The sequence below is a fragment of the Falco punctatus genome, assembly GCF_963210335.1.
Source record: "Falco punctatus genome assembly, chromosome: 6".
In the NCBI taxonomy this organism is placed as follows: Eukaryota; Metazoa; Chordata; class Aves; order Falconiformes; family Falconidae; genus Falco; species Falco punctatus.
The window spans coordinates 72,187,086-72,206,486 of record NC_137585.1 but is presented as its reverse complement, the minus strand read 5'-3'; the positions used below and the strand labels follow the sequence as shown (position 1 = coordinate 72,206,486).

General features: G+C 45.1%; 1 protein-coding gene across 3 annotated transcripts in view; it reads left to right on the top strand.

The window, feature by feature from the left end:
• Positions 1-19,401, top strand: part of SHANK3 (SH3 and multiple ankyrin repeat domains 3) — a 369,137-nt gene that overhangs the window by 244,630 nt on the left and 105,106 nt on the right. For all 3 annotated transcript variants that reach the window (XM_080390963.1, XM_080390961.1, XM_080390962.1), the window contains one exon: positions 2,967-3,042. In XM_080390963.1, coding sequence (XP_080247089.1) covers positions 2,967-3,042 — 76 coding nt within the window. The remainder of the gene's footprint in view (positions 1-2,966; positions 3,043-19,401) is intronic.

The following is a 19,401-nucleotide window of genomic DNA, read 5'->3' as shown; positions in this document are numbered from 1 at the left end:
TAGGCGAAAGGGTTATCACCTTTAACTCTTCATGGCGTGTTGCTGTGCTGATCGGTCCTTAACATCTCCGTTTCTTGGCATAGTGGGTCTTTTTGACAGTAAAATTAACTGCTTGGTTCTTTGAGACAGTTTTTCCCAGGACTGCAGGGACGGGGCTCGGTGGACGACCACCTAATCAGAAGATTCATGGGCAACCATCAGCCCCCCTTGCACCACCAGGCTCCAAGAAATCTCCCTCCGGATTAGGTAAACACATTAGGTGACACACAGCAGCAAGGCTGGAATAGCCTGTTGGATCCCCAGGGGCTGTTCCCTGCATGGTGATGTCCCCTGGATGCTCCTCAGCCCCCACACTGTGAGGGCTGGGCTGTGCCTCGCCTAGTGCAAGGCATCCCTGTGCTCACTGTCCACGTGTGCTTGCTGGGGGGGTTGCTGTGCACTCACTTCTTTTGGGGAGGATTGCCAGAGCACCCGCATTAATCTCTGTGATGCTGCATGTCCCGTGTGTTGGAGTCTCACCGTTTTGCTCATGTACCCCTTAGTAAAGAAAAATATTTTTCAGCACATGCACCCCCTGTACGCATGTGTTTACTTACGAATTACGTACCTGTACTACTCTGCATATATACTGTGTGTACTGTAAAGCACATGCAAAAATAGAAACTAAAAAATAGTGAGATAAGCGTGGAATAAACACCATTTAAAATATATTTTAAACTTTTATTAATGGTAGAAAAAATGTTTTCTTCCCACACCTCAGAGGGTTGACTCTTGTGTGCGCCACTTTGGAGACCACTGCCGTAGGAAGGAGAGCCAGAACCATAATGGCTGGACTTGATCTTAATGATCTATTCCAGCCTGAACGGTTCTGTAATAAAGTGTAGGGTGTTATTCTGGGGGAAACAAGTGCCAGCATGCCAGGGCTGTTCTATAGCTCTTCTGAGGAAGAAAGGAAAAAACTAAAAAAACCACACCAACCCTAACCAAACACACAAGGAGAGCAAAAACAGGAATCTGGGGCGGGGGGGGGGGGGGGGGGGGGAGAGCAAGGCTGTGTTTTCAGTAGCATAAACAAGTACTGTATTTGGTGGGTTTATTTCTAAACTTCGGTCAAGTTAACTGTTCTTTCATCCTTGCCAATAGTAAGTGTGTTTCGCATGTGAAGCGGAGGTGTGAGCTGAGGGTGAGGTTCCCGACATCTGTGCTGAAGCATGCACCTCATACTTCACGCAGAGACACCTTTGGGATTGGGAAGCTACAGCCACATCTCTGGAAACGGTGCCCAGTAGTGGCAGGCTGCCAGCACCTCTTCGGGAGGTGTGAGAGGCAGGACAGCTTGTCAACAGGGTGATGTGGCTGCTGCTGTCCCCAGGGTGGCTGTCCATCCCCAGGGTAGGGAACTGGCATTGTGGCTGCTGTGGCAGCATGTCCCTCTGTCAGCAGCGATGGCTTCATGTGGTCGTGAGACTGGGATGAAAGGTTTGAAAGTACATCCTGTCCTGAGCTTAAAACAAAGTTTGTTGGATCAGCGGTGCTGTAATAACAGTAAATACAGCCTCTCTGCTTTTGAAGCCCCTTCCTGCTGACTGTTGCCATTCTGAATTACAATGCAGGTAAAAATAATGTTTGTTTTGCATTGTTACTGCTTTGGGTGCAAACAGTCCTGTGTCCCTGCTGAAGGGAAAAGGTAGGTCTCATCTATGCTTTGTTCTTTTATCTCCTCTCTTACTCATTCCCGTTATTCATTCCTTCTATCCCACTGTCCTAGTTAGCATGCTGAAAGACCTGCTGGGTTTAAGTCAGACCACCAGCCTACCTGGTGCTGTAGCCAGTAGTGCAGTGAGCAGCACAGAGGGCTTCAAAACAAAGTGTTGACAAAGTAGAGGAGTGACCTGATTGTTTGGAGTCCCATCAGCCCACTGTAGCTGTAGATGACTTAGTTCAATGTAACGTTCCTAGGTTGGTGCGAGGACCCAGTTGGTTTCTGCAGGGTGAGTATGCTATAAAAGTCCTGGGTCATGCAATAAATTTGGGGTTGGTAGTGTGAAGCAAATTCCTTCTGTGTTAGGAGAACGGTAGCTGGGAATGTCTGGCTTAAATTCTTCTTACATCTCCCTGTCATGTCTCTTCTTAAGCCATTAGCTGCAGACTGTTCCAGATGTCTGCAGTGGCATCTCTGTCCACCGAGCCGTGAGTCCGGCTGCCTTCCTTCAGCATCCAGCAGCCTGAGTGCCCTGGTATCTCTTTTCTTGTCGGCTTCACAGATCAGGCTGGCAGGTTCTCTGGCTTTTTCATACCTCTGAGGCAGGCAAGTAGCCTCCTGAGTCATTACACCCTAAAGGGGAGATTTGGTGCAAATGGCCCGAAACGCCTGCCACCCTGACTTTGACCGAAGTGCTGTTGGGGATGGTGCCAGCAGTCAGTGGATGAGTGGTTACACAAGTCTCTCTGGGTTCCCAGCTTTCCTTCCTCATAACTCCCACGCATCCGGAGAGCTTGGTGACCACCGGCTGAGAAGAAGGGCTAACCTGGACTACTACCATCTGTTGTTCTGTGGGAACTGCATCCCTCTGCACTGAGGCATGTAAGATTGACGTGGCCGAAACCAAACAAGGGAAGGAATTTGGCTGCTGCCTTGACACATGGAGTGTGTGTTTGCCTTAACAGCGTTGATTGCCCTCTTCGGCTCTGTTTTGGAGTCTTGAGATTTGACACCTTGATGTGGTTTAGAATTTTTGGTGGAGAGAGCTTACGTTCACAGAAGCTGTTTGTGTGCATATGGGACTGTACACAAACCTGCATGGGACTGATCACAGTGACACATGTCTGCACACAGATTATGGTTTATTGTTAAATGCTTGCATGAAAGTGGGATTCAGTCTATTTGTACACATGGAGAGGAAGCAAAGACAACAGCAAAGTGTTCCTTTAATTCTCAGCTTTGATGTGTCTTTTTTTTCTTGTAGAAACCAGAGAAGACAGAACAAAGCGTCTCTTCCGACATTATACTGTGGGCTCCTATGACAATTTCACCTCTCACAGGTAAGCATCAGCATCTTGGCTTTCTGATTATGAGGAGATTCGTTTCCATGGAAAAAATACCTCCTTTTCCTGACAGAGCAGTATATCTTGGTTTAGTGTCATGGGAAGGAAACTTTTCTGGTTGTTTTGGTCAATTCAGTTATAGTCTAAATAAGTCCTAGATAAGGCTTAGACAAATAAAATGTTGGAGCTGCAGGGCAGTCGGGCTCATGTCTCAGTTGAGGAACAAACATTCTGGAGAATTTTTGGTGTGCTTCAGGAACTGAACAACATGTGTTGGATGCAGATGCGGAGTTCTGGCTTGCTCTGAAGGGGAAAAGAGGGTGCTGTTTTGCAGGGGACAGCACGACGACAGCTGTTGCTCCAGCCTGTCGGCAGTACTGAAGGTGCTGCCTGAACTACAGGGGTGTTCAGCAGGGCTGTTCTGGTGCATGGTAGTTGGGCGTACTTGCCTTGGCGTGGAGGCTGACCTTTGGGAAGATGGTCAGACTCAGTAGGGAATCAGTTGTGAAAGCAGGGGTGACGTTGCTTATTTGTGCTTGGTCTTGAGCGCGTGTGGCTGGTGGACACATTTGCAGGAGGCAAGGCTGGGGCAGCAAACTGCTAGTTTGGTTCAGGAATATGCTTTGGGTGCTGGGGTTCTGTGTTTGAGGGGTAAATGTAGGTTTACTTTGTGGAATACATTCTCTGCTGGCACTCAAGCCTTAGTGCTCTTAAAACTATTGGTTATTAAATTGGATGGACGTTATTGTTTATGACATGACAGGAGCAAATTGTCAGAATTCATTACGCAAAAACTAAGTTATCCTCAGGTTTAGAGCTTACCAACAAAGCAGTGAACGTGTTCTGGTTTACTGAGCTTCTTATCCCAAATCTGCCTTCGTGAGTCTGAGCCCTTTTAATTCGAAGTAATGTGTATAACTTGTTTTGATTTTCAAAAATCCTGACACATTCTTCTTCAGGGTTGTTTATATACTTAACTAATCACGGGGCAAAAGAGAAAATGCTGCTATGACTCAGAAAACAATAAAGGAGAAAAACAGAGGAGGGAAATGGGCCATTTCCACCAAGGCTAAATGCCACTGGGAACCTCCAGTTGCCCTTGGTCTTAAAGGTCAGGAAATAAGTCTAAATTTACAGATGAGTCAAAATTACATTCCTTAAGCAAAAGAAGAGTGGGTGGATGGTGTTGCATCAAGCTGGGTTGGTAAACAGTGTGATAGTAAGTTTATTTTGGCACATGCAAGATAACACGCACCAGTAGAAACACTGGGAGGTACTCTTACCCAGTAAATATTTTTCAGCTCTTCGTAATTGCTTAGGAATAAAGATCTGACATCACAGAGAAAACATCTTGAGCACTGAGGCATTCCAAAAACCAGACCAAAGAGTAGGTCACAAAATACAACTAAAGTAGTTGTGAAGGAGGGTCACTGGTGACACCAGGTACTGAGTGATAAAACATCAGCTGAACACCAACACAGAAAACCAAGTAACACATATGGGGGAAAAACCAGTCATAGTAGTATTTCATATGCAGTGAAGGTGTTAGACTGACTTCTGCTCAGGAACAAGATTTGGGGCTTGCTTTGATTCCAGTTCAAACCTGCAAAAGCAAATTCAATTTCTGGAATTTTTAGAAAAGGAAAAATGAAAAACATAATTCCTAATATCTTTGTTTAAATGTGTACTATACCTACATCTTGAAACCTGTGTGCAGATTTGGTCTTTCAGACCAAAGTAATGCTTGAAAAGTCGACAGAGAAAACTAACAGGTGCTCAAAACTGTGAGACATCTTCCATAAGAGGTGAGACTAAATAGACTGAAATTCTCAAGCTTGAAAAAGGTTGCTGAAGGGGTTTGGTAGAAGTCCACAAGTGAGTGATTGGGAAAAGGTGAACCAGAAGTAGTCGATTTGTCTTCCCGTGCAAGAACGTGAGGTACCAAATGAAACAAGTATATGGTTTTCATCTAACATACAGTGAACCTGTGCGACTCCTTGCTAAGTGACACGCTGAGTGCTAGAAACTGACAGGGGTTCAGAAAGCAGTGGGACAGTCTGAGGAAGAAAAATTATCTGCAGGCTTCTGAAGAGACCAGCTCTGACTCAGGAAATTGCTTATCATCCAGCAGCAAATGACAGGAGCACATGGTGGGGAAGCATCACTGTGTTCTTGCTCTGCTCTTCTTTTCTCCCACTCTTGGCTGTTGCTGGGAAGTCGGGAAGACGACTGGCCTGACCCAGTACAGCTGCTACTATGAGCTGTGGGTGAGGCGGGCTTTTCTCTGAAGCCCGAAGCCCTACAGGGAGCAGGTTTCAAGGCATGGCCTTCTCCTTGATATCTTCTGTGTCTGCTTAAATGGCCTACATGTGGCTCTGAACTCTTCACTCCATGATGGAGGAGGCCTGGGCATCTGACCTGAATGTCTCAAGAGCAGACTTTAGCCCTTTCAGAGACCTGCATGGAAAAATCACAGAATGTTCAAGGTTGGAAGGGTCCTCTGGAGATGACCTAGTCCAACGCCCTGCTAAAGCAGGTTCTCCCAGAGGTCGCACAGAGCCACGTCCAGGTGGATTTTGAATGTCTCCAGCAAAGGAGACTCCACAGCCTCTCTGGGCAGCCTGGTTCCATGCTCCATCACCCTCACTCAAGGTAAAGAAGTTCTCCCTCATATTCAGGTGGAGCTCCCTGTGCTGTAATTTGTGGCTCTTGCCCCTTGTCCTGTTGCTGGGCACCCCTGAAAAAAGCCTGGCCCCGTCCTCTTGGCACCCACCCTTAAGATATTTGTATACACTGATAAGATCCCCTCTTGGTCTTCTCTTCCCATGGGATACCATCCTGGAGAGAAGTGTCCAAGAGAACTAGCTGATATTCCAGGCAACCTCTTCCAAGCTCAAGAATGGCCCATCCTGACAAGTAGGAAATCAGGCAGGGGCAGCAGGAGGCCTGCAGGGATGCACAGGTTGCTAAACTCAGACACAAGAAGGAGGTGTATAAGGGGTGCGAGAAGTGACCTGGGGGGCATATGAAGACAATACCCAGTCCTACAGGGATGGGGTTAAGAAAGCCAAAGCCCACCTGGAGTTGAATCTGGTGAGGGATGCGAAGGGAAACAGGAAAGGATTCTGCAAGTGACAGCAGCAGCTAAAGGAAGACTAGAGAAAGCATGTGTCCACTGCTGAATGGGGCAGGGACCTTAGTGACGAAGGACAAGGAGAAGTCTAAGGTACTAAATGCCTTCTTTGCCTCAGTCTTTACTGGTAGGACCAGCCTGCAGCAACCCCTAGCCCATCAGACCAGAGGAAAAGTCTGGAGCAAGGAGGACTTACCCTGGGTGGAGGAGGGTCAGGTAAGGGAATATTCGAACAAACTGGACATACAAGAGTCCATGGAGGCTGGTGAAATGCACCCATGGGTGCTGAGGGAGCTGGCTGGTGGCATTGCCAGGCCACACCTCCATCATCTTTGAAAGGTCATGGTAGTCAGGAGAGGTTCCTGATGACTGGAAGACAGCAAATGTCACTCCTGCTTTCAAGAAAAGCAAGGCGGAGTGTGTGGGAAACTCCAGACTGGTCAGTCTCACCTTGATCCCTGGGAGGGTGATGGAGCAACTAACCCTGGAAACCATTTCCAAACACATGAAGGACAAGATGGTGACTGGGAGTAGCCAGCCTGGATTTGTGAAGGGGAAATTCTGCTTAACCAAGCCGACAGCCTTCTGCAGAGAAGTAGCTGGCTTGCTGGATGAGGGGAGAGCAGTGGATGTTGTTTATCTTGATTTCAGCAAGATTTTTGACACTGTCACGTGTGGGGCCCTCATGGTTCAGCTGACAAAGTATGTTTACATAAGTGGAAAGCAAGGTGCTTTGAAAGCTCTCCGAATGACCAGGCCCAGAGGGTTGTGGTCAGTGACACGAAGTCCAGCTGGAGGCTGGTCGTTGGTGGAGTACCCCAGGGGTCAATACTGAGGCCAGTACTGTTCAACATCTTCATTGATGGCCTGGGGCAGAGCGTACCCTCAGCAAGTCTGCAGTCAATACAAAACTGGGAGGAGTGGCTGATACAGCATGTGGGCAAGCTGGAGAAATGGGCAGAGAGGAACCTCATGAAGTTCAACCAAGGGAAGTGCAAAGTCCTGCATCTAGGGAGCCTCCAGCTGTGGAGATAATTCAAAACTTGACTGGCCATGGTCATAGAATCATAGAATGTTTTGGGGTAGAAGGGACCTTTAAAGGTCATCTAGTCCAACTCCCCTGCACTGAGCAGGAACACCTTCAACTACATCAGGTTGCACAAAGTCCCATCTAACCTGACCTTGAATATTTCCGAGGATGGGGCATCTACCACCTCTCTGGGCAGCCCGGTCCTGGGCATGCTGCTTGAGTGAGGAGGTTGGGCTAAACCATCTCGAGTCCCTTTCCAAGCTCAGCAGTTCTGTGAGTTTCCTAAGTGTCAGATGTAGACCGATTGTAGCTTTTGAGTCATCTTGTTGAGCTGCATCTCCACAGGGATAAACCTGCTGTTTGGGTAGTTATTTCCAGAACTGTGCATTATGTGATGCATACTCTCAGAATCCCTTGCCAACTCAGGCCCCTTGTTAAGACCCTTTTCTTTATACCAGTTTATTTTCCGTCTAAGGCAAAACAAAAAACATACTTAGAGAAAGGTGCTTATCCTATGGGCTGGGGGTCGCGTGTTGCTGCAGAAGAGTCAGTCTTGGCTCCCGCTTGTTCCTCTTCTCCCTCTAACCTGGGGGAAATCCCCTCCACTGCCATATCTGTGCCACAGGATATTTGCGTAAAGAGCCTGTGTCAAGGAGGAGGGTGCTGGGAAGGATGGCAGAATGGAGTCATCTCCCACAGGTGAATAAGTAGCTGTTCCCCCTGTCTCCAGGGATCCTCATGAAAGAGGGCAGCTGGGAGCAAAGTGAATGGATTGTTCTGGCAGTGGCGGTTTTGCTCAGAGTGGCCCCATTTCCCTGGAATCAACGGGCCAAGGCAGAGGAGGTTGTGCCTATTGTGTGCCTTTAACTGCACCCTTAGCTAAGAGGAAGAACACATCTTTCCACCCTGAAGTCCTCTAGGACTACATGTCAGGAGGATGTAAAGCCTTTTCGGGACCCAGTCATCTGTGTCTTCATAGCCCAGCTGGTCTCAGCATCCTCAGGCAGTCAGTGCATGCAAAGTACTGATACACTGGACTGCTCTGCTAAAGTATGGCTGGGGTCTGCCGACATCACAGTAACAGTGCTGGCACTGGCTATGAAAACTTGGGGTTTCAACAGATTTTGGTGGGCTGAATTGGAACAGGTTGGAGGATTTTTAGCGCATCCCCATAGTATGGTGCATAGCCAGGCAGTATAAAAGTGTGAGGATGGCCACTGTGGAACGTGCTGCAAGTCCTTCAGGCCAGTAACCACATGTTGCACAGTGGCAGGTGCTTAGTGCCAGGTGTTACGAGAACAGAATAAGCAACCCAAAATATTATTCCTGCCTGCAGCAATTTTCTGTCCGGTCTTCCTGAGCCAGAGGCAATGTCTTTGTATTTAATAGCCTGTAATAGCCTTATTCTATTATTTTGCCCAATGACATGCAACCGAGTGCTTTTACTCTCCTGAAATGGAGAAGGAGCTAGGGTTGGGTTTGGGGAGGATGGTGAGATGGTGGTGGTGCTGAACAGTGGGGTGCTGTGTCTTCTGTTCCTGCGGTGTCAAAATACCTATAGCGTGGTGACAGGAAATGAGAAGGAAGTTCCTTAGAACATGTATACATGCTTGTCATTCATTCATAGGTTGCTCTGAGTGCATAAGTGAAATATCACCTCACCATTCAGACAGGGAAAACTGGTGCAAGGTAGAAAAAGTGGCTGCCTTTGTTACCTTCCTCGAGACCACATGCTGACCTTGCCAAAGCCTGTGCAGCACCCACCGCCCTGCCTGCAGGCGTGGGTGATGTGAGCAGTGTTGCTAGAGCCACCAGCGGAAGACATCCCACAACAGAGGCACTAGGTGGCTGCAGAAGCACCATTTCAGCAGAAGCTTCTCTGCTCTGTTTGCTGGAGTTCAAAATGTGGCTATTGCTAAAGCACGGAAAATGACATTGGTGACTGGGATTGCAGCGTGGGACTGGGTGCAGAGGAGCGGAGCCATCAGGGGTGCAAGGGTGCGTTTTGTCAGCGTTATGAGATGGAAGGGGAGTTTGGACTCAATAGCAGGCAGCTCATGGAGTAGGGTTGCGGTCAGGTGTATGGTATGAGGATTCACATGGTGGTTTTAGAATTGCCTGAATAAATACGATAAACAAAATGGATTTTTTTCACATTTATTAAAATGTTAAATGTTTGGGCCAAAAGATTCCTTGAGAACAGAAATCAAGAACTAAGGTGCTGTAAGATCACTGCAAAAGATTGATCAACATGATTTGCAGGAGAGTGCTTATTCCATCATCTCTGACTTCACTGGAGGTCTCAAATGTGGGAGAAGATTAACCCAATGACAGTGTTTGAGGAACAACTTAAAAGTACTTGAGAAAATTACACACAAGTGACTTCAGATTTCAGGAAAAGCCTTTGAAATAGTTGCAGGTTTGAAGGGACACTGTGCAGTAGAGCAGGGAACAGCATCCACATGGCTGAACTGCGGATTTGGGTAGCATATGTAATTTACTCTTTTTGGGTTTAGTAAGGTCAAAAGAAAGCTATGAATATATGGAGCAGTATATCTGAGAACATGAGAAGATACTGAGCTGTATACTGAATAAAAGTATTTTCTTTTGTGGAATAAACCTCTGGGGAAGCAATGTTTCTGAGCTGTAACTTCACTAGCACGTTGGCGGTAACAGACAGTGGTCATGAGGTCTGCTTGGCGGAGGGTGAGAGACTTCTGGAACAGGTTCTCCACCTCTCACTGGTACCACTTTGAAGCATAAGTGCAGTTAAAGAAGAGAGCACGAGGCTGCTCTAGTGTCAAGGTGTGCTGCAGTGCACCCAAGGTCACCAGAGGGCAATGAGAGCCTTCCCCAGACCTCTGAGGATGAGGAGCACGGGGCAGGGCTCAGCAAAACCTAATCTGATCTGAAATAAGAATAAGGCCAACAGGGAGAGAAGCCTGAGCTTGTTCTTATCAGGAGACTGCAATCACGAGGGGAATTGACTTCTCTGATGAACTATGTTAAGGGAAGAGATTAAAGTGATTTGAAATTAACTCTATAAAATTAAGAGCCCACGTTCTACATGGCACAGCTGGGAAGGAAAAGAATTGGGACCAACAGACAATTTAGGATTTATTTTTTTTTTATTATTCAATCATGGGGATTAGTTGACCAGGGAGAGAGATTACAACCAGGAGTATTCACAAGCCATCTGGATGGGCCTCTCCTTATAAGAGAGGAAAAACATGACAAAGTCTCTGAGCGGGGATTTCTGTGCCCTTGGATGCTGTGACTGGCCAGATACACCAATACACAGAATTATAGCATAATTTAGGTTGGAAGGGCTGTCTGGAGGTTTCTAGCACAATCAGTTGCTCAGAGCAGGACCCGCTAAATCAGGTTGCTTTGCACGTTGCCAGGTTTGGAAGTCCCACCACCCCCTTGGGCCCATGTCCCAGTCTTTGTTTCTGGGGTGAAAAAGTTTTCTGTGTATGTCATTGTAATTATTAGTGCTTCCGTTTGTGTCCAGTGTCTCTTGTCCCATCTCTGGGTGCCTCCAAGTGTCCCTTTCTCTCTTCTGTACAGCCTCCCATGAGGTAGTTGCAGGTGGTAGGGAGGTGTCCACCATCTCTTCTCCAAGCTGAAAAAGGCCAGTGCTCCCAGCCTCCCCTTGTGCATTCAGCCCCCATCTACTCAGGTGTGCTGAGTGAGCAAAGCAGCAACGTAAGTGATGGGTAAAATCACCTAGAAATCATGAGGACTGCACCAGTAGTCATAGTACCACAGAATGGTTTGGGTTGGAAGGGACCTTAAAGACCATCTAGTTCCAACCCCTGCCAGTGGCAGGGACACCTTCCCCTAGAGCAGGTTACTTTTCTTTCCCCCTGACATGCAAGAGAGTGGTACCCATGTTTGTCCCACATGGATGCAGTTCAGTGGCTGTCCTTTCCTTCTCTTCTCTAGGTCATCTTCTGGGGTCATCCCTCTTGGCAGTGTTGTCGTAGCTCATACTCCCCCACTGATAGCAGCATCTTTGCCTACTGTCGTGGTTTAACCCCAGCCAGCAACTAAGCACCACGCAGCCACTTGCTCACCACCCCCAGCAGGATGGGGAAAGATAATTGGGAAGGGCAAGTGCAAGAAAACTTGTGGGTCGAGAGAAGAACAGTTTAATAAAGGAAATTATAATTATTATTATTAATAATGTTTAATTAATTGTTCTTATTATTATTTAATTAAAAGGGAAATAACAGAGATAATTAAATCCTAAGAAAGACAAGGGATGCAAATGAAAACAATCACCGCCAACCAACTGATGCTCAGCCAGTCCCTGAGCAGCAGCCCTCCCAGCCAACCTTCCCCCTAGTTTTGTCACTGAGCATGGCATCATGCAGTCTGGAGTATCCCTTGGGTCAGTCGGGGCCAGCTGTCCCAGCTGTGTCCCCTCCCAGCTTCTTGTGCCCCCCAGCCCGGTCGCTGGTGGAGTGATGTAAGAGGCAGAAAAGGCCTTGACTCTGTGGAAGCTCTGCTCAGCAATAATGAAACTTCCCTGCATAACCAACACTGTTTCCAGCACAAATCCAAACCATAGCCCCATGCCAGCTACTATGAATAAAACTAACTCTACGCCAGCCAAAACCAGCGCACCTACGTCAAGCACTGGGATCCCTATCCCCTGAGCATCTTCTCTGCGCATCGCTCTCCTGAGGCTGTGCAGAGCCATGCAGGTGGGGATGTACGAGCAAAGGGCTGGCTCCCATTCTTCCAGACCAAGTAAAAGGAGTCACTCTGAATTTCCTCGAGCTGTTTTGTGTGCACTGACACACAACTTCCTTTAGTCTTTTCCATTCTGCAGTTTATTTATTGGCTCTTCTGCCTCATCAGTTCCTGGTGTGCTGTTAGTTTAGGATTGGTATTAAAACGTGCTGAGCGGGTGGAACCCTCCCCAGTTTCTGCTCCTGCAGGTTATCATTTAGGAGGCTAGCAGCAGGCAGGGAACTGGAAATTGCGTCGGCTTTTTCTGTTGTTCATCTAGTTGTGACTGATTAGCAAGCCTGGAGAAAAACCGTGTCAAGGAGCATGGAATCACAGACTCATAGAATCATTTAGGCTGGAAAAGACCTTTGAGATTGTCAAGTGCAAATGTTAACCCAGCACTGCCAAGTCCACCGTTAAACCATGTCCCTAAGCACCACATCTGCACGTTTTGTGAACACTTCCAGGGATGGTGAAGAGACCTAGGTAATGGCCTTGCAGGGCAGGGCATCGAAAACACCCCTGCAAAAGAAGTTTCATGCTTAGAAAAGGAGAGGGGGAATGAATCTTTGACAAATGTATTGTGCAACTGGAGCTGCTGGTGAGGTGGTGGCAGCTGATCTACAGAGGTCCCTGCTTTGGTGTATTATGGGAAGCGGGTTTTGTAGCGGTGGGTCCATCTAGTCGGAAAAAGGTGATTTGCACTGGGCTGGTGCAACCTGCATTTCTATAGCAATGAAAATGTAGAAGAGGAAAATTAAATCTCTTCTTGAAAAGGCTTCTGTATGATCCCACTTGGCAAATCAACATGCCTTCAAAATAGTCTTTTAAGATCTTTTGGTGAACAGTATATTTTGAGCCCACTTTCCTCTTTAATAGAGAGTTTCAAGAACATGCAGTGGTAAAAAGTGAGCTCCCCCCAAGCCTGTGCTTTATCTCAGCCATCCTGGCGCTTGGGTCCTGTGCTGAGCTGCTCAGCTTTTTCTAAAATTGAGAATTTCAGAATTGGTGGGTAATAAGAGGCTTTGTGGCCTGTTTTGTACAAGAAATAAGGTAAGTGAAGATATAATGAACTGATGGAAGCAGAGTGCAGCCAGCCAGCGTGAGCTGTGAGGAGAGGTGTCCAAACCAGACAGCTCCAGCCTTCAGAGCTGCTTATTAATGACTACAGGAGCATTGAAACGGGTAACTGTTTACTAAGCCCTATTCATTCTCTTCTTTAAAAAAATATTCAGGACAACTGGTTAGCAGTTTGAAAAGCCCATCCTGGAAGACTGTATGAACAGTCAATCCAAAAATTACTTGCCAGATGCAGAAAAGTTAGTGGGATTTCCCTTTCATTTTTCTTTTCTTTTTGCAGCTAAGCAAAGGATGCCGAGCCCAGTGTCACTGCCACAAATGTTGCTGTCTGTGAAATACCGGAGCAAAGGGCTTGTGGTGGGGCAGTGGGAGGGATGGCACACACCGCCCTCGGGATTTGCCAGGACACTTGGGCAAAGGAGTCCTGGTTTCTGCAGTATATTTGCGATACAATGGAATACAACCAGTACTTGAAAGAAGTGACAACTGGTAGAGCTGTCGGTCACTGAACAGCTCGCCTGTCTGAGGCTAAAGTCTTTCTGGCTTCTGCTGTCTCTTGGGTTGGAAGTCTTTGAAGCACATGCCTGTTCAGTGATGGGTCCCTGCAAGGCATTTTACTCCAGGAGATTTTGGAGTCGTATGGGTAGTTCTCAGCAAGCATCAGCAGGGAAGCAGCTGATGACACGTGTAGGATGTTAGGAAACAGGAAAGAAATAGAAAATCTACTAAAAATAGGGTTATATTTCTATGTAAATCTGCAGTTTGACAGTCTCTTAGTTGCAGTTGTAGTTTATCCATCTGAATAAGAATGAGAAAAGGTTCAGAGGCAGCCAACAAGGGTGACCCAAAGCACAGGCCGCTTCCCATTTGAGAGGAGGTCAGATAGACTGGAACTCTGCAGCTGAGGGAAGAGATGCCCAAGGCAGATTTGACAGAATTTTATGAAATCATGAGTAGGCAAGGAGAAGGTGAATATGGAACAATAGTGATTTTTCAGTACAAAGGAATGAGGTGGCACTCTGTGGAATTAGCAAGCAGCAAGATTAAAATAAAACAAAGTACTTTGTCACACTGCAGGTGATTAAATTGTAGAATTTATTCCTACCGCATGTTGTGGAGGCCAAAAATATAAATGGATTCGAACTGGGAGTACAAATTTATTGAAGAGTAAATTTGTGACCAAGAAATGCTGTGAACTGTTCAGGGGCATGAGACGAGGAATGCGGCTACTGGCTTTCAGAAGCAGGGAAGGTATTGCATGGGTGGATCATTGGTTTTTTCTGGGGTTTATAGTCTTTCCTTTGTTGTTTGTCACTGACCATTACTCGTAAAAGGATGCTGGTGTCACCAAACCCCTGGTCTACTACAGCACCCTCTCCTTGTATTCTATTTTATGAAAGGACATCAGGTGGAAGGAATCAGCTTCCCTCTGTACTTTAACATTGAATGCAATTGAACACTCAAGAGTAACTTTAAAAGAACAACAAACCAGCAAGCATAGTCACAGATTCCACAGAGGGTGTGTTCTTGTTCCTTTGCGTTAGCTGGAAATATAAAAGAAGTTAGACCATGTTGAAGCCTTTTCATTTCTTCTCAGCCATCTTTAGAGATGAAGGACTAACTTGGCTCTTTGAATGATTTACAACCCTTAAACTTTGTCGGTTTTCTTCCACGGTGCAGTTCTTTGGTTGGTCTTTGAAAAGTTTATTTTCCTACCAAACATTTGGTGTCTTTGAGCAAGGCATGGATGTTTTCTCTGATGCCACAGTGTGTGATGGTTTTCTCCCATCTACTTACTGAAAGGGGGAGAGGAGAGATTTTTGTCATCTGTTGTTAGTGGAGCAATTGATTTTGTGTAACTTCAGACAGTTCAGTACCTCTGTACCTGACCTTATTGTCAGGGTTGTCTTTATAGTATGGAGTAGCAAAAGGAGATTTGCAGGGTGCAATTAATTTCCATCTAAAACAACCATTTGAAGTCAGATGAATCAAGACCTTGTTGTGCATCTTTCCCTCCATAGGTTATGAGGGAACCATGGGAGTACTAGCGCACATGGAGACACGTACACCATCACTGTCAGAAGGTCTTCATTGAACTACTGAGTTAAAAACCCAGTGGTTTGATGTGGGAAGATAGGGTCTTCCACAGCAAAACATATTGACTTCAGATACATTCCCTAACACAACCTGTCTCATCCCCTGCTATCATTACCTTTCCCTTCATTGCACCAAGACTTGCTGCCGCTGTGGTCCCTTCCCCTGTGGTATGCCCCAGCACTGTGAGTGTCTTCGTCATCGTTGTTTACTGACTTGGAGACCTGAAGGAGCAGAAGAGAAACCCACAGCCCCTCTGTTTACCTTCAGCTCCCCAAAGTGTTTAAGTATTGGGGCAGGCATCGTCCTCCCCTTTTCTGGACAAGAATACTGGCTTGATGAGGGACAAAAGACATTGCAAATGCCCTCAGTGAGTCACTGCGAATACTGCCAGTTGTAGGCAGGAAGAGAATTCAGAATCATCTTGACAGCTAGAAACTATTGTTTGAAAATGCTTAAATGCAATTCAGTAAGGAGAAATGCAAATTACCACAGTTGCAGAAAAGTCATCAGCTGTGCAAATGCAGGAAAGAGAAAGAAGGTTCAGAAGTTACAGTGAATCTGAAGCTGAACATCAATTAGCAATATCAAAATATTATAAAAAAGCTAAAGATAATGGGATATTCAAACAGAAGTCCAGCAAACATTCTCCTTAGCTTAGCACTGGTACGGTGTGAATTGGGGTGCTGTGCTGAGTGAGCATGCGGTAAGTCTTTAGATGTCTAATTTAAACTGCAGAGATGGGAATAACTCCACACTGTGCCTTTTTGCATAGGACAAGAGCTAATCAGCAGCAATCACAGCAAACAACATTTTAGCTAGGGAGTAGGAGAAAATACCTAATTATAAGGATAGTATAGCATTAGAAAAGACTGTTTAGATAGTTACATAAAGGTCTTTTACTGGAAAATGAAGAACATTTTAGACAAACATCTGTTAGGAATGTTTTGATATAATTGATTCGTCACTGAGGCAAGCCTTCTTCAAATCATTTGTGGACTGGGGTTTCTGTGATTTTTATTATCATTCCTGTGCTAAATGTTGACAATACCTTATCAAGTGTTCCTCCTGATGGATGGGGCTTCAGGCTGTGCGTGTCGCTGCAGTCCCTGATAGATATTCTTTGAGTGTCATGAGGAAAGGGAAACAAAAGTATTTCTTCAACATGACCAATCATAAGTTATTTGTACTTATTTCTAGAAAGCAATTAAAAGCAGGTATTACAGGAGATTGTCATATTTCTCTGAGCTGTATCATTATCTGTAGAAACTAGAATTATGAAAAATACTGCAGATGCTTACAATATCTTCTTAGGGAATTGTGGTGGATTTTTCTTTTGATTAGTGTCTGCTGGGTCTTGTTCTTCCAGGCAGAGGATAATCAGATCATTATAAACAAATGAATTAAAAAAAAAAAAAACAGTGTCAAATGTTCTTTCCTCTAGCACTTCTTCAACTTGTAGTAGTTCAATTAAATAGGTAAGGATTACCAAAAATATTTTCTGTTTTGATAAAATATAAGTGAGAAGGGACAATTACATTTAATTTGACTTCCTGTGTATTTTATTTTATTAAATTTTACCTGAGTGTTGTATTTGATTACAAAGACTTTTGGTAGACTGAAATGTTAGTATATTCACAAGACTAAACAGTTTTTTGCTTCAAAAGCCCTTCCTCAGTTAGAGGATTTAAAAGATACAGTTTTCCAGCAGAGGGCTATCATCATATGGTGCAAAGGAAGTGAAAACTCCTGGATTTTTTACCAGTCTGGTTTGGGAAATCATTTGTTCCCCTCTTCGAATATGGTAATTGTTTGACTTGGAGCATGCAAGCATCCTTGCATAACCTCAGAGAACTGGCTTGCCCATCTGTTGTTTCTCCTTTCTGACCAGTTTTTGTGTTTTACCTTTTCCTGAAGCAGCATCTGCAAAGGCAGGGAGTGGACGGGAAGAGGCAGTGGGTTGTGAGCACTGCAGATTTCAAGATCAGGAGCAATCACAGCTTCCAAAGAGCCTAGTCCTCTCCCATATGTTATCTGGAGAAGGAAGAGCCCACTACTTTCTTGATGGTGGTGTTCAGTGTTTAGTTGCCCTCTCCTCAAGGCTCTTGAGTCACATCTTGAAATCTGATCTTTTTTCTCAGCATTGTTTGAAAATTCTAAACTATTGAAATAATTTTTCTTTCAGTATCTGCATATGTATAGTGATCTAGATGCATCTTGACCCTCTCTTCGATAGGAATAAACCGAGCTGAATTTCACATTGTAAGACTTCCTTTTGTATTCCTGAGATTCTTTTTCATTGCCTTGTGGTCTCAAATGTGTTTGCGTCATTCTTGAAGACATCAGCTGAACTATTCTGGTAAAGGCATGTGTACAGAGGGAAGAGTGTTTTGTTTCCACTGTTCCATTTTTCTAAGTCCTTTCTCCGCTTGGTTGCAGTGAGAGCTGATGTTGTGGCAGTATATCCTTTCCAAGAATGTCTCTTACCTTGAAAACAGAGCCTGTATTTTTGATACTTTGCATTTACCTGTTATAAAAACTTTCTTTTGTCCTGAGTATTTAATGGCTCACTCCGAATTGCCCTGAGTTGCTTCTTCCCTACTATGGCAGCGTTCTTTGTATTGCCTTCAAACTTCAAACACAAAGATCTTGAGTTTCTGGATCGGGGGGTTACATTGTTATTCTGAAACTGGATATGGCATATTCAAAATGCCTGTCCAATGTCTAATATTATTTTATTTATAATTGTATAATTATTTTATATTTTTGGTATAATTATTATAATTGGATGCATTTTATATAATTCATAATTTTTATCAGGGTATTTCCTGATAGCTGTGTGGTCAGCCCTGGGCCTTCTGCCACACTTGTGTGACTCCAGTGAGGTGGGACACAACTCTGACAGTGCAAAGGTTGGACAGCTCTGGTGTAGACCACCAATTGCAATACGGATTAGGACTAGTCATTATGGGGCTAACTGGAAACAGCTGCCCATGCGGTGTCTGCATTTTTTTTATTACATTTTTGGTGTACTTCTAGTATACTAAGATGTCCTATGAGAAGGTTACAGCGTGTGGAATTGGTTCATGTGCAGTGGTACCAAACCCTTAAGCCATAGTACATGATATCCTGTGGTTGCCATCATGAATTATATTGGGATCTTGACAAGATGCTTGGCAGGGTCAACTTCACATTAACCACACTGATGAGATTTCCTATTCAATCTTTTAAGTAAAGCATTCTGTTAATGTACTTGGGATTGGAATCAGGCTGATAGTTTATAGTTCTGTCATTCCTGGCAGTCCTTCCAGAGTCTGGAATTTCCCAGGTTTCTAGAATTTCTTAAAGCTGATAGTGCCTTAGCTGATTTCTCTAAAGCTCTTCAGTGTAAAGCATTCTGGCTTCTGGGTTTGAAAATGCTTCATTTTAGCAGACGCTGTCTCATGCTCTCTGTAGAGGTGATGAGTTTCTTATTCCACCCACATAGTTCTAGTAGATGACAGTGCCCTTCTCTGTTCCAAATGCAACACCAAAGCACCTACTGGACATTTCTGTCTTCCCTACATTAAAGTTCACATTTCTGTACCCACCTCGATGATGGTCTTGTACTGGAGGCACATCTAGCTTGTAGGCAATCTCTTCTTGCAGTGGTGATGCTTGTAGGAACTATGAAGACTACATGTTGAAATGGTGGTTGGTTATACTACAGATTTTAAATGCTCTTGAGGGAGTAAGATGCTTCAAGAGAAACCATGAATCATGATGTTCAGCAAGTGAACAAAATGTATTTTGCCCATGTAACCTATGCAGAATCACATCACTAGAGAGTTTTGTGAGACCAGATTATTTCAATGGGACTCATTTTAACTTTTCAGCCAAAGCGGGATCTGCAGCATACCTTGTTAAGGGAGGCTTCTACTACAGGTTTGTTGGCTTGTCTGTTTTAAACTGCCCTTGGGCAAATGCTTACCAAGATTTTCTTTATGCCGGTGGTGTCCTGAAGATCAAATGCAGCGTGTGCTCTTGGGTTTTGGTGGCATTTTCTCTTGGATTGTGTGCCTGGAGTGTTCAGCTGCCTGTAACTCTTCCAGCAAAGTAACTTGTGACTTGCGCTAAGATTACAGAGAAGGGTAATTCAAACCCTTGCAATACATCTGCTGGAAGCATGCTTTGTAAGAAAAAGTACTGAAAATGTGATGCAAATCATCTAGTTGGAACAGAAATGCTGTGATCGCTGTTCTACTGCTCACTTACCTGTGTAAGTTTGGTGCGATGATGA